Below are 20,070 nucleotides of genomic sequence, written 5' to 3' on the forward strand. Positions count from 1 at the left end.
ATGGTGGCCGCTGGAGAGAACCAAAGGTGAGCCAGCGGCAGAGTGGTAGGGCAGCCCCCGAGGCAGCAGCTGGGGAGGAGGAGCGGCGGACCGGTACCAACTGATCGACGGACCGGTACCGGTCCCCGGACCAGGGGTTGGGGACCACTGACTTAGAGCATGAAGCACCAGATATACTGTAATATTCTATCATGGTTTTATCACAAAGTTCATTTTTAAGTGTTCCAAAATTCTTAGGATAGCAGGTTCCCCGTCTGGGCTCAATGACCAGAGCAGGGATTCCCAAGCCTGTGGTTGCTCAAGAGTTCTTCAGAAGATGCCAAGCCTTTCTCAGAGATTCAGACAGCTGCTGGGATCATTAGATGTCACTGGAGCCTAATTCCTCTGTTGCTCTACAGGCCTACTCCATTTCCCCACAATGGAAGCAGTAAATAAACCATCAATTGAGTGGTTTGTGCCCGCATCTAACGTCCACACCCACTTCTCTGAATATGTCATGTCACCAATTCTGGTTTTTCTCAAAACCTGAAAAAATATTTCAGGGATTCCTCCATGTTCCACAGGTTGAAAAAAAGGCTATTCCAGGGTTTGAGAAGCATCCAGGAGTCTTGATAGAACAGGAGCCTAAATATTTTGTTTCCAAAATACCCAAAGGTGTCTAGACTCCAGTGCTGCTTGGCCGGCAATCCCCCTTCTGCGTCATCACCCCAACCGGCCCTCTGATTTGCCATCGAATATCCAGGCTTGCGCAAGGAGCCTCTTGTGGCGCAGGGTGGTAAGGCAGCAGATATGCAGTCTGAAAGCTCTGCCCATGAGGCTGGGAGTTCGATCCCAGCAGCCGGCTCAAGGTTGACTCAGCCTTCCATCCTTCCGAGGTCGGTAAAATGAGTACCCAGCTTGCTGGGGGGTAAACGGTAATGACTGGGGAAGGCACTGGCAAACCACCCCGTATTGAGTCTGCCATGAAAACGCTGGAGGGCGTCACCCCAAGGGTCAGACATGACTCGGTGCTTGCACAGGGGATACCTTTACCTTTACCTTTACCCAGGCTTGCACATTCATTTTGAGATTATTCACCTGGCCGCTGAGCCCCTTGGAGCTCCCTATGTTGGATTCCTCCTCCCCGGTCTCTCCCACAATGGAAGCACCAACAAGATAGCCACATAATTTGCTCGGAGTGAACAGTCCTTCTTACCCCATTTGTTCCAGGAGAAGGGGCCTTCTGTTGGCACTTGGAAATTGCTTCTCTGACTCGGTGCAATTAAATGCGAGAGGCAGAGTGGATACCATTTCATTTTCTCAAAGGGAGGTCTTCAGAAATATGCATTGCCTATGGTTCAGGAAGCGATGCAAGAAGTTTCGTTCTGCTGAACGTACCCCTCCAACTGCGCTTCTGCCCAATAACGGGGCCTAGCTGGAGACTTTTAATGGGAAATGCTGCGAAAATGCCCTCTTCCTGGGTATAAGCAATTGTGTCTCTAATAATACTGTTTACTCCAATGATGATTATCATTTCTGGAGAGTAAGCATAAAAGATTACAATAATAGAAGGCCGTCTTGGTTACTGTTCTAGTTTATCACTCAGACTTTCTCAAAAGAGGGAAATAGCTGGATGTCTAGGAGCTGTTGGGTGAAGCTGAATTAGAATCATAAAATCATAGAGTTGGAAGGGGCCATACAGGCCATCTAGTCCAACCCCCTGCAGAATATATGGCATTGTGACCTTCTGCTGACCCTCCCTTCTCTAAATCACACCTTCCCTAGGCTCTACCCCTCAAATCTCTAGAGATTTCCCCATCCAGAGTTGTCAAACCTACTCTGAAGTAGTGTCCAGCAGCTTAGGACCAGACTGTGCGGGTATGTAGATAAAGAGTCCAGCCCATAATTTATTTCCATAGTGTACGGATAACAATATGATAAGCTAGGTTGAATCAAGGGACTAGTCTTAGGGGAGGAACCCTGGCTTAGACGGAATTTCTTTTGAATTAATTTCTGGTCTGTCCCTCCGGGGCAAGTGAGAACAACTCTGCTCCATCCTCTATATGGCAGCCTTTTAAATACTTGAAGATAGCTATCAGATCCCCTCTCAGTCGTCTCCTCTCCAGGCTAAACAGACCAAGCTCCCCCTTTCTTCATATGTCTTGGTCTCCAAACCCCTCACCATCTTTGTTGCCCTCCTCTTAGAAAGCATTTTCTCATGGTCAGGGCTGATATAGGCTGATTCGGAGGGTGGTGAAGTCTCCTGCATTGCAAGTTTTTAGGAATAGATGAGCACCCATCTGGAGTGTGTTTTTTAAAAGTCCCTGAGAAGGTGGATGGCCCTCGGTGGGTCTCTTCCAGCTCTGTGTGATTCTGAAACAGTTAAAGCAGGAAGAAAACCTGGTGCAAAAAAACCTGCTATTTCCAAATTTCTTTCTTTCCTTTCTTCCCCCCTTCCATTAAAGCGATCTCCTTTATAGCCAGATAAATGTTTGCTTTCAGCCATCTGTCAGCACAGAACACTCCGCAATGTTAATCCCACATGATAGATGTGCCCTGTGGATATCCAGAAGGGTACCTCTGGGGTCATTACTCACTGTTCCCTTTTAAAGGTGATGCGGGGAATTTATAACAACCCCCAGCCTCTCTAGGCTCAAACGGAAGGGTCTGATGGACAATGACACCCCCTTACAAGGCAGCACGACTACAGTGGCCACTGCCACTATCGGAATGGAGAAGAGATCAAGAGTCTCAAGGTTGTAATTTCCTTAGGTTTGGATCCTGTTTTGAAAGAGGAGGTGTACTCCCCAGCCCTCTTGTCATGACCTGCTTCACCACCAAATTCATGCCTCTCGTCCGCATAGGGTTAACAGACAGACCCCCTCCTTTCATTGAGGGACAGTTTATAGATAGAAAAACCATAAATACCCTTCCCTGAGCCTCTTGTGGTGCAGAGTGGTAAGGCAGCAGACATGCTGTCTGAAGCTCTGCCCATGAGGCTGGGAGTTCAATCCCAGCAGCCGGCTCAAGGTTGACTCAGCCTTCCATCCTTCCGAGGTCGGTAAAATGAGTACCCAGCTTGCTGGGGGGTAAGCGGTAATGACTGGGGAAGGCACTGGCAAACCACCCCGTATTGAGTCTGCCATGAAAACGCTAGAGGGCGTCACCCCAAGGGTCAGACATGACTCGGTGCTTGCACAGGGGATACCTTTACCTTTACCTTTACAGGTCAGAAGAAGAGTTGGTTCTTATATGCTGCTTTTCTCTACCCAAAGGAGTCTCAAAGCAGCTTATATTCGCTTTGCCTTTCTTCACCCCACAACAGACACCCTGTGAGGTGGGTGAGGGTGAGAGAGCCCTGATATTACTGAAGAAGAAGAAGGGTTGGTTCTTATATGCTGCTTTTCTCTACCCGAAGGAGTCTCCAAGCAGTTTACAATTGTCTCCCCTTTCCTCTCCCCACAACAGACACCCTGTGAGGTGGGTGAGGCTGAGAGAGCCCTGAGATTCAGGGGATGCCTTTACCTTTACCTTACCCTTCCCTGAACATAATCTCAAATATTCATTCATTCAATTTTTATACCACCCCTCTCAGACAAGCTGTCTCAGGGCAGTGTACAACATTCAATCTGTAACAGCAGTTCCATCACATTAAAGCAAGAAATACACACTATTTATTGAAGCTTAGTAAAAAAAAAAATCAGTTTAGGGGTTTCACTAATTGTTATTATGTCATTAGAAGGCAAGATATTACGGCTGAAGCTCCCTTTCTTTGGACACATCCTGCGATCAAACTCGCTAGAAAAATCATGAATGCTCGGCATGGTCAGCGGCAAAAGGAAACGTGGTCGCCAAAGGATCCGCTAGCTCAACATGGTCACAGCCAATACAGGGATGACCATGAACCAACTAAAAGAAGCAGTCAGAGATGGGGGTGCATGGTGGAGACTTTCCTATAGAATCGCTGAGGGTCGGACACGACTGAACGGATGACATCATCATCATCAATTGTTAATAACCAGTTTGTTTCAACTATCGTTCTCAAAGAGAGAGAGGAGGGGATGATGGAAGCGAGGGAGGGTGACCCAATGAAATGTGTATGGTGTATTTCTGCTGGCCTCACCCATAAAGCTTGGTAGAAGTGCTCCATTTTGCAGGCCCTGCAGAACTCAGTAAGCTCCATCACGGCCCTGATCTCCTCTGGGAGCTCCTTCCACCAAGCAGGTGGAAGTCAAGTGTACTTCTTTGGGGAAGGGGACCTTTAGCCAGTGGGTGCTGTCTGATTGTAATGCTCTCCAGGGGACATGTTTAGATAGGTGGTTCCTCACATACTCTGGGCCCAGACCATGTATTAAATGCAGCCTGGCCAAAATGACACACAAATAGATATCAGCCAGATCACAGCACAGAGACACTGTTTGACATTGATGTCAATCTCCAGGAAAAGTTGAAACAATTAGTTTAGAAGGAGTGAGAAGGATTAGCTGACAAGCCAGTGACTTACATCACAGGGAGATGCATATTTTGGGACAATAGGCTTCCAAGGAACATTCAACTAATTTCATCAATTTCCCAAACTCAATTCCCCAGCATCCACTCACCTTAATTTAGCAACAACACCATTTCCAAACCTGTTCACTTTCCTGTCTAGTAATTTGAGGTTCATCAAGAACTATTTCAAGTTCACCTCCGGAAAAACAATCACAACCATTAGTCAAAAGACAAATGATTACACATTTCTCCCCAGTGTTATGAAGAAGAGTTGGTTTTTATACCCCTCTTTTCAGTACCCGGAGGAATCTCAAAGCAGCTTACATTCTTCCCTTCCTCTCCCCACAACAGAAACCCTGTGAAGCAGGTGGGTTGAAAGAGTTCTGATAGAGCTGCTCTGGGAGAACAGCTCTAACAGGACTGTGACTAGCCCAAGGACACACACCTGGTTCCATGTGGAGGAGTGGGAAATCAAACCCAGCTTGCTAGATTAGAAGCCACCACTCTTAACAGCTCTTAACACACTGGCTCTCACCTGGAGTTGAAATCTTCACCCAGAGTGGAAATCTTCATGCAGAGATGGGGCAGCCATGTGTTCAGAAACTTTAACTCTTCAAATTTAATGTATTGAGGAGAGGATTAAATTAGATGACCAAAAAGCACAATATTTGGTGTGATGGTCATACAAATCCAACAGCAACAACAACCTCAATAAAGTTTAATCCATTGGCTATTCAGTTTCTATCTAGGTATCAGCAGCATAATCCAAGAAACCAAGTAGATTCAACTTACCAATGGTGGGATCATGGTAATCAGGGAACCGATGGCTTATGAACTGCATCGTCATGGCTGGGAAGACATTAAAAAAAAACAAAGCCTTGAGTCATTATTGGCCCTTACAACATGCATGTGGGTCAAGCCACAATGGCATGGTTGGATTTGTGGGAAATGCTGAATCAGTGAGACTCCTTGGGAGAGATTCCTGCTTTATTAGAACTCACACGAACTCAGTCCATGTATGTGTGTGTGTGAGGAATCTTCTCAAGGCCTCCCAATTTATTTACAACAATTAGCTTTGCATTGCTTTTGTGGGGCTGGAATCTTGGTTCACAGAATTAGGGTGTACTGGAATGCTCATGAACATTCCAACCAGGGGGGAACATTGCTGTCCACCTATTTGCAAAGTGTGAGAAGGGGTAGTCAAACTGCGGCCCTCCAGATGTCCATGGACTACAATTCCCAGGAGCCCCCTGCCAGCGTTTGCTGGCAGGGGGCTCCTGGGAATTGTAGTCCATGGACATCTGGAGGGCCGCAGTTTGACCACCCCTGGAATAAATTAACACACAGCATGGTGAAAATGGTTAACAAATTCTAGAGATAACCCTTTTCATGATGCTGTATTTAAATTTACTCTTGCACTTTGCCTATAAGTATGAACGGATTACTTCCGTTCCGCAGCATTGTAGGTAAGGAAGTGTGCGTACACATGAAAGCTCATTCCTCCATGAAAACCTTGTTGGTCTTAAAGGTGCTGCTGGATTCTAGGTTTGTTTTGCTGCTTCAGACCAACATGGCAAACCACCTGAAAGCTGCAAAATGACGCTCTTCCATGAGGCATGGGGTTGAGGCCAAAATGAGCAGCAAGACACCAAAATGAGTCCCCCTTCCCCCTCTCTCCCTCCCTACCAGGGGAATCAGAATTTCAATTAACTGAATCATAGAATCATAGAGTTGGAAGGGGCCACACAGGCCATCTAGTCCAACCCCCTGCTCAACGCAGGATTAGCCCTAAGCATCCTAAAGCATCCAAGAAAAGTGTGTATCCAACCTTTGCTTGAAGACTGCCGGTGAGGGGGAGCTCACCACCTCCTTAGGCATCCTATTCCACTGCTGAACTACTCTGACTGTGAAAATTTTTTCCTGATATCAAGCCTATATCGTTGTACTTGTAGTTTAAACCCATTACTGCGTGTCCTTTCCTCTGCAGCCAATGGGAACAGCATCCTGCCCTCCTCCAAGTGACAACCTTTCAAATACTTAAAGAGGGCAATCATGTCCCCTCTCAACCTCCTTTTCTCCAGGCTGAATATTCCCAAGTCCCTCAACCTATCTTCATAGGGCTTGGTCCCTTGGCCCCAGATCATCCTCGTCACTCTCCTCTGTACCCTTTCAATTTTATCTAGGTCCTTCTTGAAGTGAGGCCTCCAGAACTGCACACAGTACTCCAGGTGTGGTCTGACCAGTGCCGTATACAATGGGACTATGACATCTTGTGATTTTGATGTGATGCCCCTGTTGATACAGCCCAAAATGACATTTGCCTTTTTTACCGCTGCATCACACTGCCTGCTCATGTTTAGTTTACAATCCACAAGTACCCCAAGGTCTCGTTCACACACAATGTTACCTAGAAGCGTACTAGGAATAACCCTACTAGTTTAATTACAGGAACTTTACTCTTACCTGGTAGAAATAACAATCACTGGTCACTCTATTGTTTTATGCTATGTGTCTATGCTTTGAATTTTTGTATACATTCTATGTTGTAAGTAGCTCTTGGGCCTGCTGTGCAGGAAGGGGCAGACTAGAAATCAAATAAATAGTAATAACAGTAACAATAAATGATGTCACCTGATAAGTCCTTGCAAACAGATATTAAAAGGAAAGAAAGGGAGACCAGTTTCAAAGCTCTACAATCAACCCAATATCTGTTTAGCGGGATAATTTTTGATACCGTCACTATTCAAAGCCCTGGGCTGGAGTTCGTTCCCGAAATGTGCCGCTAATTCCTTGCATGATTGTCTCACGCAGCAATCCTGGCAGGCCGTGTCCAATTGGAAATTTAATTTTGTGCTAATGCTACAGATTGCCGCCTTCTTTTCTGGATCATGTCTCAGCGAGCGGAGGGTTAACCAGACGGTCACGAAGGTTACGGATCACCAAGATTAAACATTCATCGCCATGTTAATAAATGATCGCACCAGCAATCTGGACAAACATAACTGTTAAGGCACGCCATTAGGAATTCATGACTGCTCCACATGGATCGTGGTTTAAAGAAGCTCATTTGCAATACAGGCTCTGCGGATTCTGAACTACACTTTCTCGATTTTCAGGACTGCTTTCCATCTTATCGGCTCTGAAATGCCATTCCTTGCACTGGACTTTGCGACAGAAATGAACTTTGCCTAGAAATACATTGGCCTTTTTTTAACCAACTTTTATCAAAGTTTGAAAAATGCATTCTTTTTTGGGGGGTGACACTGTGCCTCTGTGTCGCAAACACAGTTTTACTTGGTGTAGAGGTTAGAAGTGGCATCCTGTAATCTGGAGAATGGGGTTAGACAGCCCATCCCTACACAGGTAGCCAGCTAAGTAACCTTGGGCTAGTCGCAGTCTTTTTGGAGCTATACCCACGGAGTCATTCTGTCAGAGCTCACTCAACCCCCCCTCATCTCCCAGGGTGTTTGTTGTAGGGAGAGGAAGGGAAGCCGCTGTGAGAAGAAGAAGAAGAAGAAGAAGAAGAAGAAGAAGAAGAAGAAGAAGAAGAAGAAGAAGAAGAAGAAGAAGAAGAAGAAGAAGAAGAAGAGTTGGTTCTTATATGCCACTTTTCCCTACCCAAAGGAGGCTCAAAGCAGCTTACAGTCACCTTCCCATTCCTCTCCCCACAACAGACACCCTGTGAGGTGGGTGAGGCTGAGAGAGCGCTGATATCACTGCCCGGTCAGAACAGTTTTATCAGTGCCGTGGCAAACCCAAGGTCAACCAGCTGGTTGCATGTGGGGGAGCGCAGAATTGAACCTGGCATGCCACTACACCAAACTGGATCTCAGGAAGTAAAAAGCCGGGTATAAATACCTACTTAGTATAGTGGTTAGGAACGTGGGCTTCTAATATTGCTAGCCGGGTTTCATTTTGCACTCTCCAACATGAAACCAGCTGGGTGACCTTGGGCTCCCCACAGCACTGATAGAGCTGTTCTGACCGAGCAGGAATATCAGGGCTCTCAAAGCCTCACCTCCCTCACAGGGTGCCTGTTGTGGGGAGAGGAAAGGGAAGGTGATTGTAAGCTGCATTGAGCCTCCTTTGGGTAGAGAAAAGCAGCATATAAGAACCAACTCTTCTTCTACCTTTCTTCCTTCTTTTATCTGCTCAACTACTGCTTGAAGACCACCAGTGAGAGGGAGCTCACCTCCTTAGGCATCCAATCCCACTTTGTTCCAGTGTTAAGAGAAGGCTTATCTTCTCCCATCCTAGCTTACCTTTTAAGGTAGTTTTGAAGAAGAAATAGGATGAGTTTAAGAGTTTCTTGAATGATGTGTGAGATGCAACTTTAACAAATATGAATACCTGAGGTGCTGAAACGTCATGAAGTCTTCTTCATGAAACACACCATATCTTAGGCAGCCATTGTGCCTCAGCTGTGCTATTAAATCTGGCCTAAATTTCTGGTGAAGGTACGATCCAAGAGAACTGGGACTGACCCAAGGTCACCCAGCTAGCTGCACGTGGAGGAATGGGGACTCAAACACTGTTCTCCAGATTAGAGGCCATCAAGCTGGCTCTCCAGAGGGTGATAAGAAGGAGTTTGAAGTTGGACTGGATGGGCCACTGGCCTGATCCAACATGGCTTCGCTGAGGCAATGATGTTCTACATTTTGAGTGCTTTGGGGGGGGGGGCAACAATGAGAACGCTTCTGGCATTCTGGCCCTGCTGCTGGACCTCCTGATGGCATCTAGGTTTCAGCCCCTGTGTGACACAGAGTGTTGGACTGGATGGATCGTTGGCCTGATCCAAGATGGCTTCGCTTACGTTCTTAAGAGCAGAAGACCATGTGTGGCTATTAGCTATAAGGAATAGATGCAACACTCTTTTTAGGCACTGATGTTCAGTATCCTTGGTGCTTGGAGGGCAACAGTGGGAGGGCCTCTGGTCCCACTGGTGGACCTCCTGATGCAACCTGGGTTTTGGCCACTGTGTGATACTGAGTGTTGGGCTGGATGGGCCACTGGCCTGATCCAACATGGTTTGTCTTATGTTCTTATGTCTGGTTCAGTGATGCTCTGTATTCTTGGTGGATTGGCCTGATCCAACATGACTTTTATAGTCTTAAGAGCAGAGGTCATGAGTTGCTCTTAACATAGATGGAACATTCTGTCAGGGGAGGTGATGATCTGTATTCTTAGTGCTTGGGGGAGGGCAAGATTGGGAGGGCTTCTGGCATTCTGGCCTTGCTGGTGGTCCTTCTTATGGTAACCTGGGTTTTGGCCCCTGTGTGACCCAGAGTGTTGGACTGGATGGGCCGATGGCCTGAGCCAGCATGGGTTTTCTGATTTTCTTCTAGACCCCAGGGCTGATGCTGCTGGGCTACCAGCCTTTGAAACAAGGCACTTGAAGTAAGAGCAGGGCTGTTAGTTTGATGTTAAACAAAGGAATTAGATTCAAAAAGAGACAGCCTCATAATGCTGTGCTCTCTCTGCAGTATGATAATATGGCGATAGAGGAATTGCTTTCTGATGACATCTTTTTTTTCGGACTCATCAGTATAATAAACCCCAGTTCCAAACTGCATTCATCGATAAATTAGGGACACTTGTGTCTGATTTATGTATGCGGCGGGAAAGGACACTGTATTAAAGAAGCTTTTAAAGTGAAACGAGTCAACGACGTACAGGCATCGGGTGGGAGTGGAAAGAAATTCATAAATAGGCAAAAGCGGATGACTATAATAAATGGCGTGTTTATCGTATCCAAGGGGCGGGGCAGAGACGAAGTTTTGAGTTAATTGCTGCCGCCATTTCGGAAAACCTGGATCTGCAAGGCATCATATAGAAGAGCTCATGAATGTTGGATGAGACTTGGAAGTTTTGCCTATTTATAGAAGGCATTCGGCTATCGCTTCTCCCCCCCCCCGATCCTAAGAGAAATAAATTAGTCGCATTTCCCTCCTCTCACTCTCCCCCCCCCCAACTGATTCTGGGGCTGTTTTTAATCTGGGACTGGGAGGCAGCGTTTGATGCTTTAAATTTTAATGCTAATGCACAATCTCTGCTTTTAAACTTTTTTTTTTTTTACTGCCCTCCCAATATGGCTCAGGGCGGTATACAAAATAGGCTAAAAATAATACCCGGGGATTCTAAAACCAACACAGTACATCAATATTAAGAAGCATAAGTAACGAATTGGCAGCCTTTGCAATACCAGCATCCAGAGTTCCAGCCTTCACTGCCCAAAGGTGCATCTCCTTCGGTGTCCCCATGGTAGAGGAGGGTTCCCCCGATTCACCCGTCCCTTCCCGTTTCCTACCTGTTTTTACTCTGGGTTTGCTAGGTGAGCCTGCAAAATGCTCATGGTTATCTCTTTGTACTACGTTGAAATGGTAAATATTATATGTAGCGGTTAGATGCAGCTGGGCCCTCTGATCTGATTGCCTGACCTGTAAAGAGCCAGCTTGGTGTAGTGGTTACGAGTGTAGAATTCTAATCTGGTGAGCCAGCTGGGTGATCTTGGGCTGGTCACAACACTGAGAAAGCTGTTCTGACCAAGCAGGAATCTCAGGGCTCTATCAGCCTCACCCACCCCACAGGGTGTTTGTTGTGGGGAGAGGAAAGGGGAGACAATTGTAAACTACTTGGAGACTCCTTTGGGTAGAGAAAAGCAGCATATAAGAACCAGCTCTTCTTCTTCTTCAGTAATATCAGGGCTCTCTCACCCTCACCCACCTCACAGGGTGTCTGTTGTGGGGAGAGAAAGGGAAGGCGATTGGAAGCCACTTTGAGACTCCTTTGGGTAGAGAATAGTGGCATATAAGAACCAACTCTTATTCTTCTTCAGTAATCTCAGGGCTCTCTCACCCTCACCCACCTCACAGGGTGTCTGTTGTGGGGAGAGGAAAGGGAAGGCAATTGGAAGCTGCTTTGAGACTCCTTTGGGTAGAGAAAAGCAGCATATAAGAACCAACTCTTCTTCTTCTTCTTTTGACCTGTAAGCTTCAGTAAATCAAACACTTATTTATTTATTTTTATTATATTTTTATACCACCCTTCCATACTGCTCAGGGTGGTTTAGCGAAAACGTCATGGGGTAATTACGTGGAACATCATAACAAATATATCAATCGTAACATAACATATAACACAGCCTATTTCAACAGAAACATTGTTCCACAAAGAAAGCAACTTTTAACGGAACCCTTAAGTAGGTCATATTCAGTCGCGTAAGGGGGGATGAGTCAGGGGTTGAGCAGCAGACATTGTTGGGTCGGTCGGCCTCCAGCAAATGCCTGGTGGAGGGTATCCCTTTTGCAGGCTCTGCATAATTGTGGGGGTTCAGGGAGGGCCCTGAATGGCCTCTGAATGTCTCTTGAAAACCACCCTAAGTCCTGAATAGCCTCTGAATGTCTCTTGAAAACCACCCTAAGTCAACCGGGATAACAAAACAAGCAAGACACGCAATAGGGTGTGAGGTTTCACGTTCACAAGAACTCTTCATCAGGTTGAAGGTGAGAACAAAAACACCCAAAAAGAAAACTCTCGAAGGGAGCATGGCTCAGAGGCAGAGTATCCGCTAGGCATGCAGTGTTACGAGCCTTAGCCCATGTCATCTCCAGGGAAAATCAGGTTAAGAGGTCACGTGAAAGACCTAAGCTGCCGGTCCTGGATGGCTGCTGCCAGCCTGAGCAGACAACACTGACTCTGACGGATTCGTGGTCTGATTCGGCATCATGAACACCCTGCCAGTAGAAATGGACTAGAGCCCCAATTGATGCCTTTGCTGCTAATATAAACTCAGAACTGCCTTTTAGCTGTCACTACAATAGGGAAGGAAGTGCAGGAGTTTGGAGATTGGCGGGAGGGGGAACGGACACATTAATGCAGAGGTAGTCAAACTGCGGCCCTCCAGATGTCCATAGACTACAATTCTAGGGAAGCACGCCTAGCCTTGACCAGGGCCAGGGCCTTTTCGGTCCTGGCCCCCACCTGGTGGAATGAGCTCCCGGGTGAGCTGCGGGCCCTGCGGGACCCTTTAATGTTCCGCAGGGCCTGCAAGACAGAGCTCTTCCGCCAGGTCTATGGTTGAGGCTGGGGCTGCTGGGGGACATCGACTGCTCTCCCCCGGGCTTCTTGAACATCGTTGACCTCCTTCTCCTCCACCCCCCCTTTTTTTAGGAATGGGGGTAGGAAGGGGATCTTATTATTGTGCTGCCATGTTGTGACATTTTAAAGTCTTTTAATGGTTTTTTTAAGACATTGTAACCCGCCGCGAGTCATTTGGGAGTGGCGGGAAATAAATCGAAATAATAATAATAATAATAATTCCCATGAGCCCCTGCCAGCAAATTGTAGTCCATGGACATCTGGAAGGCCGGAGTTTGACCACCCCTGATCTAAATCATGACTGACTGGAAATGCAAAGAATCCAGTGAATGCTGGCAGGGGCTCATGGGTATTGTAGTCCATGGACATCTGGAGGGCTGCAGTTTGACTACCTCTGAATTAATAAGTCTCTCTAACTCTCCCCCTCCACACATTTCTCAAAATTCACCTGGGCAGAAATCTCGCACGTTCCCTCTCTCTGTGAATTCCCGACACAAAGCCAGCGTGACCTCGTTGGATGGACCTTCCCTTCGCCACGCACAAAGAGAAGAGTTTTCGAACCGTTCCCATTTTGCAGGAGGACAAAGAAAGACAGGAGCCGGTTGATGGGGAAACTCCGGAAGGCACGGGGACCCCATTGTCCAATTCACCGGCTGATCTTGGAGAGGCCCCATTATGGCTTTTAAAGGGCTTGGCTGATCAAAATGACCTTGTTTTATTTCTCCAGGGACACGACGGTGACAACAGCAATATGGTGACCCCTAACACCATAAAGCACTTTTAGATCAATATAGATTAAATGCTATTTTCTGCAAGACTGCCCCCCCCCCCGTTCTGACCCACAACAAAAAGCCTCTTTTAGAGATCTATAACTAGCAAGAGGCTGCTTAGCTTTGTGAATGCAAGTTGATGTGGCACGGTCAGGATAAGTTTGTATTTCCCCCCCCCTTTTCTCCAAGTAAATGGTGTGACATTTATGCATGAAAGGCAGGCTTTCTCAACCAGGTTTCATGAAAACCTGTGGTTTCTTGGTGGCCCTGGGAGCTCACCACCTCCTTAGGCAGCCTATTCCACTGCTGAACTACTCTGACTGTGAAAAGTTTTTTCCTGATATCTAGCCTATATCGTTGTACTTGAAGTTTAAACCCATTACTGCGTGTCCTCTCCTCTGCAGCCAGCAGAAACAGCATCCTGCCCTCCTCCAAGTGACAACCTTTCAAATACTTAAAGAGGGCTATCATGTCCCCTCTAAACCTCCTTTTCTCCAGGCTGAACATTCCCAAGTCCCTCAACCTATCCTCATAGGGCTTGGTCCCTTGGCCCCAGATCATCTTCGTCGCTCTCCTCTGTACCCTTTCATTTTATCCACGTCCTTCTTGAAGTGAGGCCTCCAGAACTGCACACAGTACTCCAGGTGTGGTCTGACCAGTGCCGTATACAAGGGGACTATGACATCTTGTGATGCTGGAATACAAGGGACAGCCCTTCAATGGCTGATCTCCTTCCTCCAGGATCGTGGACAGAGGGTTGCAATAGGAGAGAAAACATCAGGCCGCCGGCAACTTACTTGTGGAGTCCCACAAGGAGCGGTCCTCTCTCCTATCCTATTCAACATCTTCATGCGCCCTCTCGCACAGCTGGTACGGATGTTTGGGCTGGGTTGCCATCAATATGCAGATGACACCCAGCTCTTCCTCCTGATGGATGGCCGCCCTGACTCTCCCCCAGAAGCATTAGCCAGCTGCCTGGAAGCAGTGACGAGATGGCTCAAGCAGAGTCGTCTGAAGCTCAATCCTTCAAAGACGGAGGTCCTGTGGCTAGGTAGGAAGGGCCCATGCGAGGAAGCGCGCCTGCCTACCCTGGATGGCGTGCAGCTCTCTACGGCTCACTCTGCCAGGAACCTAGGCGTGATTCTGGACGCCTCCCTGACAATGGAGGCCCAGATCACAAAGGTAGCGCGGCTGGCATTCTACCATCTCCGCCAAGCCAAACTACTAGCGCCCTACCTGGCCCCGGAACACCTAGCCACAGTGATCCATGCGACGGTCACCTCTAGACTGGACTTTTGTAACTCGCTCTACGCAGGCCTGCCCTTAGCCCTGACCCGGAAACTACAACTAGTTCAAAATGCAGCAGCCAGGATCCTCACGGCAACACCGTGGAGGTCCCATATCCGGCCTATTCTCCATCAGCTGCAATGGTTACCAGTTGAATTCCGGATCAGACTAAAGGTTCTGGTAATTACCTTCAAGGCCATACGCGGTCAGGGCCCAGTGTACCTGAGGGACCGCCTCCCCGCCTATGCCCCCAAAAGAGCTCTGCGCTCTACTGCCTCCAATCAGCTAAGGATCCCTGGCCCTAAAGAAGTCCGTCTGGTCTCGACCAGGGCCAGAGCATTCTCTGTTCTGGCCCCTACCTGGTGGAACGAGCTCCCAGAGGAGATCAGGGCCCTGACGGAGCTTAAACAGTTCCGCAGGGCCTGCAAAAAGGAGCTCCTCCACCAGGCATTTGGCCGAGACCAGATGTAATCTACAGCGACCAAGGGCCCCTGCTCCCCCCCCACCCCCCTCAGAATTCAATCAATAAGCCACCCCCCTCAGAATCCCATCAACAAGCCCTGGACCTGTTTGTGTTATGATTGTTTATTGTTATACTGTGTTGTGTTTGGTTGCAATTGTTGGTTATTGGTGTACATGTTCTACAGACTGTTTTATGTATGGTTCTCTGTTATAATGTAAACCGCCCTGAGCCTCCGGGGAGGGCGGTATAAAAGTATGATAAATAAATAAAATAAATAAATAAAATAAATTTTAATGTGATGCCCCTGTTGATACAGCCCAAAATGGCATTCGCCTTTTTTACCACTGCATCACACTGCCTGCTCATGTTTAGTTTACAATCCACAAGTACCCTAAGATAATTAACTATATAATTAACTATTAGATAATTAACTATTTATATGTAATTAATGTTATTTATTTATATTTATTTACTCTTATATACCGCCGCTACCAAATGTCTCACAGCGGTTTACAAAAGTCAGTAAAAACACAATACCACCCCCCTAAAAATACCCCTTAATACATAAACAAGATGGCCAAGAATAAAATACCAATCCCCTATTTAACCCCCATTCAGCATGTGAGTTAGTAGCTCTCTCACTGTGAGTGAGGATCTTAAGCTAGTCTCCTTAAGAGAGCCTCTGATGGTGACACTGCCCTGGCCTCAACCATATGCCTGGCGGAAGAGCTCTGTCTTGCAGGCCCTGCAGGAACATTTATCTGGCCATGTTGACCCCCCCCCCAAAAAAAATGGCCAACAATGGGCCTGGAGAGGTAAGAATTGGAGGGCCCCCATGTGGTCATGGACCCAGCCCTACTTCCCCACCACATTCTGTACGATTACACCTCATCTGGGGTTTCTCAAAGCCTGAAGAATGTTTCAGGGGGTTCTCAATGGTAAAAAGATTGAGAAAGGCTGATTTAAGATAATGTATGTTGGAAGAAAAAAATCCAGTGGTCAAGAATCGGCAAATGGGGCCTGAACTTGCTGAGAAAAAGAGGAGAAAGATCTTGAGGTTGTGATGGAGAGCTCAATGAAGGTGTCCTGCATAGTGCAGGGGGTTGGACTGGATGACCCAGGAGGTCCCTTCAAACCCTATGATTCTATGAAAGTGACAAACCCAGCATGCTCCAGTATTGAAAAAAGACAAGCTCTATGTTAGAGATTATTAGGAAAGGAACTGAGAATGAAACAGCCAGTATTGTAATGCCACTGTACAGATCTATAATGTAGCTTTATTTGGAAAACTCTTGACTTGATTAGAATTTCTCTGCTATGGCTCCTGCCATAACCTTTCCACAAAGAGCCTGTATACCAGCCCAGAGGCAGGCCACCTCTGGCAAGCTGTGACTCACCTCTGCTCTGCCACAGTAAAACCGCGTAGTGACATTGAGTGGTTCTAGGAATTGCCAGAAACTCTATGGTTTTACCACAATGTTTCTGGCCATTCCTGGAGCTCCCCTTTGTCACTCCTGGTTTTTATCTGAAATGCAGCAAATCTCGGCAGTAACACAGACATCACGTGCAGCCCTCATGTTCCTCCCCACCCCCCCAGCTCTCCTGCCAACCCCCAATCTTATTCTTAAGCAATAGGGGCACACAAAGAAGAGGATATCTTACAGAGGATAAGCCTCGGTCACCAACTGTTTCTTGTTAATGACATGGAGGATCAGTAGATACCAGAAAGATACCTCCTGCAGTCATTCAGTTAAAAGATGAGACGCAAGCCACTGTGAGCTAGCTGCCTTTGAGAGCTTATTATGTCCTGATATTTCGTTGATGGTGTGGAAGGAAGTCATGAAACAGGTTTTGTTATACCAGAACCCTCTTCATCATCATCATCATCATCATCATCATATTTCTTCCCCGCCACTCCCAAGACCGGCTCGTGGCGGGTTACAGACGTCCAATAAAAAATCCCACTAAAAACTCCATTAAAATGGACAACAGAACACAATAAAACAGACAACATGGCGGAATATCTCCAAGTACCCCCCCAAAAAACCCTATCCCTACTTCTGGAGGGGAGGAAAGAGGGTCAAGATAACACTGATTGCTGCTTGACACCAGTTGATCTTCCTCACTGCCCCCACTTCAACAACAGAACTGGCAGAAGAGCTCCGTTTTGCAGGCCCTGCGGAATGCTGAAAGCTCCCACAGGGCCTGCAGCTCTCCCGGGAGCTCATTCCACCAGGTAGGGACCAGGCCCAAAAAGGCCCTTGCCCTGGTTGAGGCCAGGCGTGCATTAGAGAGAATTTCTCCTTTGGCTTCCAGGGCTTGGACCAGGGGTAGTCAAACTGCAGCCCTCCAGATGTCCATGGACTACAATTCCCAGGAGCCCCTGCCAGCGAATGCCGCAGTTTGACTACCCCTGGATTGGACAATAATCCGGGACTTAGAATTTTTATATCATATTATTATTGTATTGCATTGTATTATTATATACATCCATGAACACAGAAACTTTGTTTTTTGCTGTTAACTCTCGAGTTTAGCCAAGCAACGCTTGCGTATGATAGAAAATCTTCGCGGCAGAAGGACTGTGTTATGGGAAGTTAGACCTTTTGTTTTATTTATTATTTTTTTTAAAGAAACCTAGGCTTATTTCAGCTTTTTAAAAATGAACTCTTTCATTTTGCAGAAGTTGACATGATTTCGCATAATACTACCTTGGCATGTTCTGAATAGATTAATCACTGTTTTGCGGGAAACGGTTTGCGAAAAGCACAAACTATTATTTTGTCTCCCGGCACCTTTCCATGTTAAATTACACCCTTGGTTTCAAACGGCGATCATGCCAGTTGACAAACCTCCTAAATGGGAACTGCATTGCTTCTCCGCAAAGGTGCATGTCAACCCGCACTCTGCAGACTGGGGAAATGACAAGAAATGTCAGCCGCTCAGAAACCGTATTATTTTCTGTTTGATCCGGCGATGGAATGGAACTTCTGTGTCGTATTTTGCTTAAAAAAATATATAAACTGTCATCTCCTTTGAACACCATCCACTATCCATCTAAACCAGGGGTAGTCAAACTGCGGCCCTCCAGATGTCCATGGACTACCATTCCCATGAGCCCCTGCCAAATTCCTACGAGCCCCCTGCAAACGCTGGCAGGAGCTCATGGGAATTGTAGTCCATGGACATCTGGAGGGCCGCAGTTTGACTACCCTTGATCTAAATCATGACTGACTGGAAATGCAAAGAAATATTTAAGAGATCGTCCATGTAGAAGTCAACTAGCAAGATTTTCACCGCACAAGAGAAAGTCCATGGACTACAGTTCCCATGAGCCCCTGCCAGCAAACACTGGTAGGGGCTCATGGGAATTGTAGTCCATGGACACCTGGAGGACCACAGGTTGACTACCTCTGTTGTAGGTGATTCAAGATGATATGAACATATGAAGAATATCCCACAGGGGGCATTGGGAAAGATATCTAGCTAGTATATTCAGATTAAGAATCATAGAATTGTGGAATTGCATACAACTGAGGAAGTGGGAAGGAGAGAAGGAAAAAGGAAAAGAGGAGGAGCTGCGGGGGCTTTCAGGACAAGGCAGGAGGCAACAGTGAGGGAGAGGGAAGCGAGGCAATCCCTGCGGGTCCCCTGCTTGCTATAGAAGACAGCAGCTATATTCCAGGTAAGGTAGTTAAATGTACTCCCCTTCTTCTTTTGCCCTCAATCGCTCCCAGCATTAGGCTCTTCTCCAGGGAGTCCTTCCTTCTCATGAGGTGGCCAAAGAATTTGAGCTTCATCTTCAGGATCTGGCCTTCTAAGGAACAGTCAGGTCTGATCTCCTTTAGGACTGACCGGTTTGTTCGCCTTGCAGTCCAAGGGACTCGCAAGAGTCTTCTCCAGCACCAGAGTTCAAAAGCCTCAATTCTTTGACGCTCGGCCTTCCTTATGGTCCAACTTTCACAGCCATACATTGCAACTGGGAAAACCATAGCCTTGACTACATCTGTGGAATTTTGGAGTCAATGCATGAGCTTATCGGATGGCGCTCTGTTAAAGCATTTGTATTGTATTTACGGTCCCGATAAGATAAAGTTGCTCTTTATCCTTGCTTCCGCCTCATTTTGCTTGCCTTTGCATTGCAGATGTATATGGTTCATTTGGATGAAATATGGCGCAGGGGTGGAACCACCAGTAGATTATATTCTACGGCATAAAAAGCAAGTAATGCCCTGAGCATAAAGGAGGTGATTCATGGTCACGTTTACGTGGGGCTGAAGTGATCAAAAACTACCCGTGCTCAGCTGTGAAAACTCAAGAGAAGATAGAATGGTCATTTCTTTTTCACTGCAGAATCAACATGCTAGTGCATCCAGTTCCATTCATATTAATTATAAATGGTACAGGTATAAAAACATTTTTGCAATGCAGAGGAGACATGTTAAAATTCTCAAATATAACGGTGTTAGGACATGATCCGGGGAATGGGATGGGGAGTGCTTTTCAGACAGGCTGGTAGCAATTAAAATAATTGAATAAAATAAAAGAATCCCTCTGACAATTCGGGGGCATGGGAGGGGGGGTCTTACGAAGACATATTTTGGTTGGCTGTTGTGGATTTTCTGGGCTGTGTGTCCACGGCCTGGTGATTCCAGTCCCTGACATTTCCCCAGTAACTGAGGCTGGCGTCTTCAGAGGTAGAACATGGCAAGATGAGAATCTTTCCATGCCCCAGTGTGGAAAGTGTGAACAGTTGATGAGCATTTTATTGACTTTTGTCGGATCTGGGGGAAGGGAGTCTAAAGGGTCACTTTCCTGTCTTCTCTAGAAGTCCCCCAAGAGATGGATTGGAACAAGGAAGCTCCTTTCCTGTGTCTCAGCATCATTTTTTCCCCTTAAAATTAAAATTCACAGGCCCATCTTGAGCCCATCATCTCAGGCCTGCGTTCAACATTATGCGCAAACACGTCGTAATAAAACCAA

At 46.8% G+C, this 20,070-nt stretch overlaps 1 protein-coding gene across 1 annotated transcript in view; it reads right to left on the bottom strand.

Moving 5' to 3' along the window:
* The window catches only part of RIT2 (Ras like without CAAX 2), a 153,146-nt gene that overhangs the window by 94,748 nt on the left and 38,328 nt on the right, over nt 1-20,070 (bottom strand). Inside the window, exon 2 of the mRNA XM_077346396.1 lies at nt 5,263-5,319. Within this exon, the coding sequence (XP_077202511.1) occupies nt 5,263-5,319 (57 nt within the window). The remainder of the gene's footprint in view (nt 1-5,262; nt 5,320-20,070) is intronic.

Source organism: Paroedura picta, chromosome 7, assembly GCF_049243985.1.
Source record: "Paroedura picta isolate Pp20150507F chromosome 7, Ppicta_v3.0, whole genome shotgun sequence".
NCBI classification, from domain to species: domain Eukaryota; kingdom Metazoa; phylum Chordata; class Lepidosauria; order Squamata; family Gekkonidae; genus Paroedura; species Paroedura picta.